Here is a 12,709-nt window from a genome sequence, read left to right on the forward strand (position 1 = left end):
TTATGCTCTCTCCCTCACAATAGACCCATTTACCATCCCTTAATGGTGATTAATTGTAGGAAACGAAAATGACAATAAAGTTGAGTATAATTGCCATTCAATGGCTATTTCATGATGGTTTCTAGCCCCCATTTGGCTGTCCTTTATGCCTATTAGATTTTATCAAATCATTCACCTTCCGGCAAAAAAGAATTTGGCATAAAAAGAAAGTTTACTTTGGGTCTACCAAGCTTCAACGCACAACCATGCTATTACCAAATCTAATGCACCACCATTCAACCAATTCCTATTTAGTGATAATCCCTATACATATAGGATTATATTACCACTCGTCGCATTCTAACATTTTCCTAAAATTATATAATAAAAAAATAGCACAATTTGACATACTTAGGACTCAAACCCAAGAGCTTTCAACGCAATCAAGCACTCTCAACCATTTGAGCTAGTACTTTTCTACATCATACCAATTGGAATTAAATGTCATAAAAGCTCCCACTACCCGCCTTTAATAAATAATTATTTATTTAATTATTTAAATTCCCCGGGTCTTACAACTTTGATACTTGTTTGAGTATTTAGTATGTTAAGTTGCCCTATTAAATATCTTTCATTTAACATCTCTATGATATGATAATTGCTAGTTTTAGGAATTTTTTTTACTAGAAGAACTAAAATCAGAAACACGGAACCCAAAAGAAGAAAAGTTCCGTGAAGTATATTGAATACTTATTAACAATTACAACACTGGATTATAATTATGAAAAACTAACTGTCCAGTGAAAATCCATTTGCCATTTATACATGTAAGTGCTTCTTAGAGAATACTTTGATATTCATACTCTAATTTAATGAGAAATCAATATTAATTATGGAATTTCAAAGGAGAAAGGGAATAGATTGAGATTCCTGTGCAAACATAACACGTCATAGTTTAGTATGTTGTTATACCCTCCATTATTTATACTATAGATATTTGTATTTTTTTTTATGAAACACTACTATTGTCTAACACTTGGTAACAGGAGGAAAAATCACTTTTATTGCATAACGTCCTTTTCTCTTGATCTTATTGCTTGGCTAAGACATTTAATCTTGCTTATTAAATATAAATATATCGAGTAATCATTTTAATGTTTCATATATACTTACAAATAATTTTGATGATGTACATATATGACAAAGAAATAAGACTTAAATATTAGAGGTAAAAAGTAAACATGTAGAATGTGAAATACTATATGTATACATCTATAATTATATTATTTAAAGGTATAACTTTTTACTGATTTTGCATATGAAAAGCAAGGAAGTGACAACTCGTTATTATAATGTTGTGTCTAAGTTTTTGCTAGTGGTGATTTAGGTGTAGAAGCCCCCAAATACTTTACTAGCTAACATCCAAAAGATTAAGAAATTAACTCATTTGTCTAGTTCTCTTGAGGTGGGGATAATTTGGAGAACTAACATTTACTTATGAAGACGATGGAATTGATCAATGGTAGAATTGGAATACCTATTGCTATGAAATATTGTTATTTAATACCTCAGGCAGTAGTGAAGGTTTTGGAAAACCCTAGGCAATAGTAGAGGTATCAGAAAAACCTCAGGCAATAGCGGGGGTTTAAGAAAAAACTCAGGTAGTAGCGCGGGTTCAAATACCTCAGGTAATTTATGCTTTACCAAGGGTTGCTAAAAATCCCAAATAATTTGTTAGCCACGCTAGCCCTTCTAAGGGAATTACAAACCCTTGGTAAAGCCATTAGTGGGGGGTTAAAACCCCCAGAAACGCCAAATATAACCCCCATTAAAAACAATTATTTTTTTAGTGCTAGAGCAAGGTTCTTGAAAATTATTCAAGTTGATCCTAAAATTGTTTTGAAATGGCTGAAAACAAGTTTCCTTTTGTAGAAGGTGCCTCTATACATAGACCACCTAAGTTTAGTGGTGTTAATTACCAATTTTGGAAAATTCACATGAAAATTTTAATGAATCAATTGACAAAGGCATTTGGGATGCAAATATGGATGGACCATACACTCCTAAACATGTTGTTAATAACAAGTAGGTTGACACCTCTTCATTGAATATGTGTAAGTTCTTCAGAGTGTCTCAATGCAATACAAAAGACATGTGTGATGTGCTTGAAGTCACTCATGAGGGAACAAATTATGTGAAAAAAGCAAGGAAGCATGCTTTGATAATAGAATATGAGTGGTTCAAGATGCAACAAGGAGAATTAATTAATGAAGTGCAAAAATGATTCACACATATTGGCAACCACCTTACAAGCTTAGGAAAATAGTTTGATAAAGAAGAACTAAAGTGTCTTGATAGAAGTTGGCAATCCAAGGTAACTACCATCTCAAAATCAAAGGGCTCTATCCATTATGACCATAACTGCTTTGTTTGATAAGCTAAGGGAGGACAAAATTGGGATGCATAGGTTAAATGAGCAAGAATAAGTGAGAAAAAGGTGAAAAACATAGCCTTGAAGAGTAGCACCAAAAATAGGGATTCACTATTCCAAAAGACATTTTCACTCTTATTACAACTCAGAAGAAGGAGTTGAAGGAAAACAAGAAGAAGGATTTGAGGGCTTTATTTACTCTTCAACAAGAAGTTGATGGCACAATCTTTCCAAGAATAATAGGTGCCACAAGTGCAAAGTAAGCCTAGAATACAATCTAGGAGAAGTTTCAAGGAAGAGATGAGGTATAAAATGTTAAACTTCATTCTCTAAGAAAAGAGTTTGAATTAATAAGAATGAAAGTATATGGAACATTAAAGACCTATTCTAGAATACAAGAAGTAGTTAGTCAAATGAGAGCCTATGAGTAAAATATTCTTGACAAAAAAATTGTTGAGAAAATTTTAATATCTATTCCCCAAAAAAAGGATGCAATCGCAACTACGATTGAAAAAATAAAAGATTTGGCTATATTGTTAGTAACACAACTAATGGACTCTCTTGAAGCTTATGAACAAAGATTGAAAATATGTGAAGAAGACTCGGTTGAAAATGTCTTTCAATCAAAACTAAAATTACGGTCTCAGAATAAAGAATATGAAGAAAATAAAAGGTGCGATCGAAAAAAAAATAAAAGATTTGGCTATATTGTCAGTAACACAACTAATAGACTTGCTTGTAGCTTATGAACAAAGATTGAAAAGGTGTGAAGAAGACTCGGTCAAAAATGTCTTTCAATCAAAACTAAAATTATGGCCTTAGAATAAACAATATGAAGAAAGTAAAAGTGATGGAGAAATTTCTACAAATAAAGAAAATTCTAAAAGCATTTCTATGACCCATTAAGTAAAATATCCTTCATGTGCCATGTGGAAAAAGACAAGACACTTGGAAAAAGACAATGTCAATACTACAAGAAATTTGGACAATGTTAGTATAATAATAGAAGGTTAGAAATATTTCATGTAAAAATAGAGAAGGGAAATATAATATAAGCTTTAAACCTATAACTAATATTGCCATGAAGGTAGAAGTTGATGAGTCATGGCTTTGGCATAATAGATTTGGCAATTTCAACACACATGCCTTAAAGCTTTTAGATAAAAAAAACATGATAAGAGATATTCTATGCTTAAAGGAGAATAATGAATCATGTGAAGGATGTCTCCTCGACAAACAACACTGATTACCATTCTCAACAGGAAAGCATGGAGAGCAAAAGACTTACTTGAGTTGATCCATACTAATGTTTGTGGACCAATGAGGAGGCCTTCACATCACAACAACAGATATTTCATCCTCTTCATTGATGACTTCTCTAGAATGACATTAGTCTATTTCTTAAAGACAAAGTTAGAAGTCTTTAGAATATTCAAGAAATTCAAGGACCTTATCAAGAAGCAAAGTGGAAAACGGATAAAAGTACTTGTGATCGTGGTAAAGAGTACACATCTCACAAGTTTGACAAATTCTGCAAAGATGAAGGCATAGAGCAACAACTTACAGTCATATATACTTCATAACAAAATGGTGTGTCAGAGAGAAAGAATTGCATAATAATTGAGATGGAAAAATCAATGCTAAAAGAGAAAAGTATGCCTAACACTACAGTTTATATTGTAAATAGATGTCCAACTAAGACAGTCCAAGACAACACTCCTATTGAAGCTTGGAGTGGAAGAAATCCATCAGCTAAACACCTACGAGTATTTGGATCTATCTGCTACATACATATTCTTGATCAAAGGAGGCACAAGCTTGAAGATAAGACAATACAATGAATATTACTGGGATATAGCACACAGTCAAAAAGGCTATCGAGTCTACAACCTACAAAAAAAAGACTCATCGTTAGTCGAGATGTTGAGGTTGATGAAAATGCTTATTGGAATTGGGAAAAAGAAAATGTTGTTAAAGGCAAGATTTTAGTTCCAGTGCAACAATCTCAAGAAAAAACTCAAGAGGCGGAAGATTCAAGTACGCTTTCTCCACCTCCACAACAACAACCAGAAGAAGAAGATTCTTCACCTGAATCCACTATACAAAAATACAAGGCAAGGTTGGTAGCTAAGGGTTATTCACAACGATCAAGAGTAGACTACAATGAGACATTTAGTCTAGTCGCACGACTAAACACAATAAGAGCTCTAATAGCACTTGCAACACAAAAAGGATGGAACATATACCAATTAGACATCAAGTTTACATTCCTCAATGGTGTCATTAAAGAAAAGATCCATATAAAGCAACCACTAGGATTTGTGATTAGGGGCCAAGTTGGCAAACTGTTGAAATTGAAGAAGGATTTATATGGCCTGAAATAAGCTCATTGTGCTTTGTACAAGAGAATCAACCAATATTTCATCGGTCAAGGATTTAGGAGGAGCAATAGTGAGCCTATACTAGACATCAAGACCTATGGTTAACATACTCTCTTACTCTCTCTATATGTAGATGCCCTTATTTACACTAGAACCAACACAAAGATGTTGATGGAGTTTAAAGAAGATATGATGAAGAACTTTGAAATGTCTGATCTCAGCTTGATGAGTTATTTCCTAGGTATATAGGTAAGTCAAAGAAATAATGGCACATTCATCTCACAAAAGAAATATATAGAAGATTCACGGAAGAAATTTAAGATATACGGATGCAAACCTGTAAGCACACCACTAGTGACAAATGAGAAACTACAAAAGGTAGATGGAGCACTAGAAGCTAATGCATCTCGATACATGAGTCTAGTTGGAAGTCTACTTTATTTGACAACTACATAACCAGACATCATGTTCGGTATAAGTCTTTTATCAAGATTCATGCACAACCCAAGTAAAATACTATTAGCATAAGTGACCTTGGTGCAAGGATCATAAGAGGTTGATGAAGAATTCATGAAGATGCATTGATGATCAAGTTTCTTGTTTCCTAAATCTGGAAATGAAGTGAAGATTATGAAGTTTATATATTGTCGTAGACTATATGCCATAGGTTAGATGTCCTTTTAGTCTTGGTGTGCCTTTTTCAATATGTTAAAATGATTTTTAATAAGTTAAAAGGCTTGCTGCATATAGTTTTTATATGAATGTATTCAATCAGTTCAATTGTTTTTCAAACGACTGATTTCACTTAAGTCAAGTGAAATCAACATATGGTACAAACAAATCAACTTGTTGAATTCACTAACGACCAAGCTATATAAGTTGTTTTTTCAGAGAGATGAGTCACAATTTTGAGTTTTTGAGCGCGAAAAACAATCATACACTTATGGAAAACTCCCCATCTCTCCCTCCCTCCCTCTCTCTCTCTCTCTCTCTCTCTCTCTCTCTCTCTATATATATATATATATATATATATATATATATATATATATATATATATATATATATATATATATATATATATATATATATATATATATATATAAATCACACAGTTGAAACTGGAGATTAACGATCTTGGTTGATCTTGGAGGCTTTTTGGCTTGGTTGAAGCTTGAAGAACACGTGTTTGGTTGGCTGGGGAGAGCCTCCATTAAGTTTTGTTGTACTTGTACCTCTATAGTGTTCTTGGCGTTATTCCAAGTATGTAAGTGGGATTCTTACAGTGTTGGGGATAAGATTTTTCTGGGATTCAAAAATATTTGTGTGTGTGTGTGTGTGTGTGCTTTATTAAAAAGTGTAATCTTGTGTGATTTTCGTAAAACTTTTGATAATAGTGGAGAACCAGGTTCAAGTTGTCTTGGTAAACTAGATGTGATATTCTTTCTCTCATCTTGCTCATCACTTAAATCTCAAGAAAACCAAGCAAATCAATCTTTGTTAAATTTGCATGTGTCTTTACGTTTCCTAGTAGTGTAATCAAGTTAGATATATTGATTAGAACGAATCTTGATAAAAAAAAGTGCATGTTATTTGAGTGAGTTTCATGCATTTCGCATTTCTGCATAATTTTCCATAATTTTAGCTGATTGTTTTCATATTTTAATATGTTGATTCATAGTTATGAACAGATTAACCTATTGTTTTTATTTTAATCATTTGAAAGTGTACTGTCCTGCAACTTTTGTTTTCTGATATCGTGGTCGATCTGATTCAAAGAAAAGGGTTCTTAAGTTTTGAAAAAGTTTTATAAAGCCAATTTAACCCCCCCCCCCCCTTCTTGGCTAAACCAACAATTTCATTACTTACAAATACATCTTGGCATAGGCAAAAGAATTTTAAGATATCGACAAGGGACAAAAGAGTACGACATATGATATAAACGAATAGGCAATTCAAGGTTGCTTGATTATATGGATAGTGATTGGGCAATCACGGTAGATGACATGAAGATCACCTCAAGCTATGCTTTCTCACTTGGATCGTGAATGTTCTCTTGGGCGTCAAAGAAGCAAGTCATAGTTGCACAATCAACAGTCGAAGCATAATACATGGTTGTTTTTGAAGCAATGAGTCAAGGTATATGGCTTCGAAAGATACTCAAAGATATGGGAGGAAAAGAAAGTGAACCTACTACAATCAACTATGACAATAAATCAACTATTGTAATGATGAAGAACCTAATGCATCACAGTACAACAAAACACATGACAATTATAAATCTCACGTTTAGGATGCAGATGCCAACAAACATGTTCTTAAGTTTTTAGCCTCGAAGGTCAATATTGTGGAAACTTTGATATGAAAACCCTCGTTATTCTGTTGAGAAGTTTGTTCTAATTGGGTTTGCGGTTGTTAATTTTTTGTTGGGTGTAGACCTTTATCCTTTCTTTTGTGTTTGTTTTACGAGTGTTGTTTTGACTCTCTTGTTGTATATACTAGTATCTTCTTCTTTTTCTTTTTTTTTTTCCTTTTCTTTTTTTTTATAAGGGTTGGGCAATCCTATTGTCCCCTTTTCAATTCATAATTTTTATTGTTGATAAAAATAAATACATATTATGAATTATGTGTTACTTCCATTTGGTCGATTACCTTTGCTGTGGAAGGTATTTGTCACACTTAGCATTTCATCTTTCATCGTGTCCCAAAAATCTTTTATAAACCTAAAGTTAAATCTAGACCTAGACTTTTGTTGCTATCAAAATTCTACACTACTTCCTTAACCTCTTCTTCTGAAAACTATCGTATTAGATTCATATTGTTCTCGTGTGTTATTGTTAGAAACTCTATATTGTCTAGTGTAAGTTCAAGGTCATTCTCCTCCTTCAGTATTCTCATAAAAAACTTTGACCTCCTCCTTTACTTGTAGGTCCTCATTTCATACTTCTGGTATATTGACACCAACAATCTTGTTTCGAACTTCTCCTCCTGTTTATGATTGGGTGAAAATACTTTATCTTTAGATCACTTCTTGTTTAAGTATAGAGATTTTTCTTTGAAACTTATCCTCTTAAATTCACCAAATTTTTTTTTTTCTCTACTGCTTGTTTCATTTAGCTCATTTTCCTCTTAAATTCCAAACCTTTAGGTCCCTCATAAGAGATTTCATTTTCTCCTTCAAACTCACCATACCTCTTTCCTTATGTTCTAAAAGTTTTTTTTTTTTTTATGTCCCTTAAACATACAAGCTACTTATCTATCACTTTACTAAGCACTCTCTTTAAGTTCTTATAAAAATAAAACTTAAATGTTAGTTATAAAATAATAGTAAAAATATTAAAGAACAAATCACTAAATGTTACCCAAAAGTATAACTAATTTACATCTGTTTTAAAAGATTTTGCCATTCTTATGGCATGAAATGAGTTAAAAGTGATGTGCCATAGTTCTAGAAATTTCTATGTTTACAACTAGAAGTACAAACTATCCACACATTTCTCCACAAGATAATTGTTTAGTGAATTGACATGAATATGGGGCATCCAGCCACCTGCATATATATTTGAAGTTTCAGCTTAATTTCTTGCTTAGCTCATGCTGCATGACCCTCTCTTTGCAGTTTCCTTAATCACTTACTGTCCATTCTGTTTGATTTCAAAACCCATATCCATGAAATCTTACTTCACCAAATATATTTGATGCTCTTGACCTTAAAAATTGCTTCAATGTCGTCCTCATTGCTTTCACATGTGGTCTGGTTAATAGCCCTCAAGTGCATCCCTCCAAACCCATATTGTTGCACCACAAGCACCGAAGAGCATGAACCAAAACTATTCGATGCCAGCATGTCCCCCATAACCCCAAGTTCAGGACAATCCGTCCATTCCAACAATTTTGACAGCACCGTAGAGTTCCTTCTTTTTCCATGCCCTAGAACATACAAATCATAGCCCTCTCTTTCCAATTCATCCAGAACCAAAGGAATATCATCAGCAGTGTGCACTTCCTTCTCCGAATAAGTTACGGAATGTTCATTGTTCACTGCCATGAGTCTGAACAAACTCATATACTCCTCATCCAACTCCTTTTCCCTTGCACAGTCCAACATAGGGGACAATATCCCATTGCCTTCATCATTCATTGTTGCACTTGTATCAACTTCAGCAACCTTTCCAAACAGAAGAATATGCACCATCGAGAGATGAATCCCTTTATGCCTCGCCATTCTCCAAGCAATAGCCAAGGCTTCACGGTCATCAGGCCCTCCAATGAACACAATGCATATGGCAACAGGCAAGTTCATCTCCGACAGTAACCTCTTTCCACGATCAACCAAGATTCCCACAGAACATGGTGCATAGCGCATCACATTTCTGTTTATCTCTCTGAACACAGGGTTTGTCTCCTCTAGGGCACCCTCCGCGCTTGAGTGTTTGTGGAACGGAAGGAGAATCAAGGACGTTTGTCTCTCGTCAGCTATGTGGTGGATGTCCTTGTGAATGGTCTCGTAGGAGGACACTGCAGCGAGAGTCTCCACGCTAGCGTTGATGAGCCCTCGTTCTGGTTTGAACTCTGAGAAGATATCTCTGATGCTCTCAGTGTCTGCTTGTGATTGCGGGGAACCACCGCCCTGGTCTATCAGAAAGGCAGTGCCACGCCCTTTCATCTCAATGAGTTGAAGAGCAAACACACGTAGATGGGTCGCATTGCTGCAACTGCATGCTTCAAGAATGCTCATCATTCCTGTCGCATGGCGAGGGTTGTGGACGCACACCATAATTCTGATCTCTGCATCAGCCTTCAAGTTCTGCACAGTCCTCAGTTTGTTTTTCTTAAACTGCTTTCTTGGTTTGTATATGAAGTTGATGGTAGGAGTCACTAGTATAGTCATCACAACACTAGCCACAACCATGACTGTGTAGAAATCCCTACTCAAAATCTGAAAATAATATGCACTTCAAAATAATGTGTGTGTGTATATATATATATAGAGAGAGAGAGAGAAAGAACATAGACAAATGCTTGTTAAGCTATGTGAATCAAATAATAATACCTGTCTGTCGATTGCAATGTTTAGCATTACCAATGGCAAGATGCCTTTGGTGTTCAAAAGTGCACCAAGTGCCACACCGTCTCGAAAAGGCATGCTATAGAACCATGCAGTTATTACAGTGCTCACAATCTTAGTGCAGCATGACATGACAATGATTATGATCACGTTAACAACTTTGTGCAGTTTAAAACTAGAAAAGTCGAATCTTATGCCACAGCCAACAAAGAACAACGGTTCCAGGTACATGGAGACAAGATCATCGGACCTTTCCATCAACATGTCAGCAAATTTTCCACGAGGAAGCATCAATCCATACACCAACGCCCCAACAATGGAATGTGTGCCAAGCATTTCAGTGACATGTGCACAAGCCAAAACACCAACCAGAACATACGATAACTTGTAATTGTCCCACTCATTATTTTCTGTTTTCTTATTCAACAACTTGGTAAGGAATGGGCGCAACACCAAGTAGCAGAAGAGCACAAAGAAAATGGTTAGTATCACTGAGAGAAAGGGTCTTTCGGTACGACATGCAAATGGGATGAGCAACACAAACATTGCCCAATTGTAGAAGTCGCTTATTGTGGCTGCAGTTACAGCCACTCTACCTAGCTCTGTGTAGAGGATCTTAAGATCAGCAAGAATGTTAGCGAGGACAGGGAAGTTTGTGACACTGAGAACCAAAGCCCAGAATAAATATGCACTGGTTGTGTTGTAAAGTGACATGTCAAGGTTAGGACCCTTATAGAGAGATTGAGCCATAGAATATAATGCAGCTCCTAACAACATTGGAATGATGGTGCTAGCCATGGCAATGGTTGTGGCCTTTCTACTTGCTAGCAGGATAGCGTCTAGGTTCATCTCCAAGCCAGTTAGGAAGACATTGTAGATGAGACCGAGATGTGCCATGGTTTCTATACCAAGAAGTGCTTTTGGAGGTGCCACAAATGTAAATGCTATTGTTCCTGCCACCAGTTGTGGACACACCAGTAAACCTGCCTAAATTACCAACAAGTATAAAGATGATAAATTTTGTAGTACCCACAATTGAAAGTATTGGAAAGAAAGAAACAAAATAATCTTAATTTTGTTTCTGAATTTTCATGTGTAGAATCAATTGTAAAATAAAAGAACATGAATGAAAGGAATCGTGGTTGGTAGTTTAAGGTTTTTCATGAAAACATTAACATTATTTAAAAATTTGTAAAATTAAAAGAGAGAAATGAGTGCACTTACAAGAAATTCAGCAACGAAATGTGGTTGATTGAAAGGTCTTAGGATGTAGTGTATAATGCGGGTAAGAGCGATCATGCAAAAAAATAGAAGGGTAAATTGTGGAAGATAAAATCGTAACAAGTTTTCACTTTTCCACACAGGATTGGGATTATCGACAATAAGTTGATACTCTAGGAAGCGTTTTCCAACTTCTGCCATACCTATTATATCTTAAACACCTGTAATGTCAATTACATCTTCTTCCATTTCTTGTTTTCTCCTTCTTCTCTCTGTTCGTTTCGCAAATTATTGACGTATCTATTTGTCACCAACATTATTTATTGATGGATCCATTAATAATAGGAAGGAAGAATAACAAAAGAAATTAGTGGGGGAACCAAAAAATTAAAAACACAACCATGTCTGAGTTATGTTATGTTTTCTTGTCTTCAATCGCGAGCATTTGCTTAACTGATTTCCTATTTTTGTTTGAGGCAAGTACTTCTCAAATTTTTAATTCATTTCTACCATTTTTTTTTATATAATGGAAACATCATAATTAGTTATCATTTTTATAATTGTGCTAAGAGTTTACAATTTAGAAGGATTAATTACTTATATATTACTTTTACAAATTAAAAGGGGAATTATGTAAAAAACATATATTTTAGAATTAGAACATTGAAAAACTGATTATTTTTATGATATTAATCATGTAAACAACATTGTATATTTTTGTTTTCAAAAAAGAAGAAGAACACATTATCTTATAATTTGTTTTACTTTAAACAGCTTTCTCAAGTAAAGCATCGCACTCCATATGTTGTTATTAGAAAGTAAAATGTTGAGTAATGAATGGAAGTGTGCGTAATTTTTCAAATTAAACAAATAGAAATATAAAACATGCTTAATTTATTAATAATTAAAATAATAAAATATGTTTTTTACTCCAGCACACAATATTGTATGCTAACATAACATTTAACATTTTTTTTTTCTAATATAACACTGCTCCAATTTTATATTCCACATAACACATTGTGCACATTATATTTATAGAGATAACACACTTTTATTTTAGGTCAGGTTCGGTTAGAACTGAATCTGGGAGCCGAATTCCGACCTTCAATTGGTCACATTCTTCACTAGATAACCAATCAGAATTAAGTTCCTGGGAAATAATATATCACAAAAACACACAAAATAATTTACACATAAGGTAAAAACTAATAATCGTGGGAAATATTTTTGAAGTTATAAGATATGTATCATTTTTTTTTTGGGAAAATAAACTTATAATTTTAATAAATTATTGAATTTATATACTGTGTGATATACATTTTTTTAAAGAAGTGTAAATGTACAATTTAAGAACAAAGTTATCATGGTGGACATAATTAAAAATAAGAATAATTTTACTTTCCTTAATAATTTGAATAATTTTGATCTATAATCTATAATAATATATACAATTAGGGGTTGAATAATGTACCGTATAAGCTAGATGAAGCTGAATACTCCCTATACCATATAAGCCAGATGAACAAAAAGAATAACAATAAGATAGGTGAGGACCAAGAAACTTAGCTCTTATAGAATCAAATCTCTTAGATACCAAATGATATCCTCCTTCTCAAGTTAGGTTGGGCC

The 12,709-nt window shown here is 34.0% G+C and overlaps 1 protein-coding gene across 1 annotated transcript; it reads right to left on the reverse strand.

Annotated features, from left to right (window-relative positions):
* Positions 1–8,470: 8,470 nt before the first annotated feature.
* On the reverse strand, positions 8,471–11,278 carry LOC114163470 (cation/H(+) antiporter 15-like). Its single transcript, XM_028047779.1, has 3 exons — positions 11,219–11,278; positions 9,842–10,843; positions 8,471–9,727 (listed from the first exon to the last, which is right to left on the reverse strand). Exons 1-3 carry the CDS (start codon positions 11,276–11,278, stop codon positions 8,471–8,473), a joined length of 2,319 nt encoding a protein of 772 aa, XP_027903580.1.
* Positions 11,279–12,709: the final 1,431 nt, after the last annotated feature.

Source organism: Vigna unguiculata, chromosome 9 (genome assembly GCF_004118075.2).
Source record: "Vigna unguiculata cultivar IT97K-499-35 chromosome 9, ASM411807v1, whole genome shotgun sequence".
NCBI classification, from domain to species: domain Eukaryota; kingdom Viridiplantae; phylum Streptophyta; class Magnoliopsida; order Fabales; family Fabaceae; genus Vigna; species Vigna unguiculata.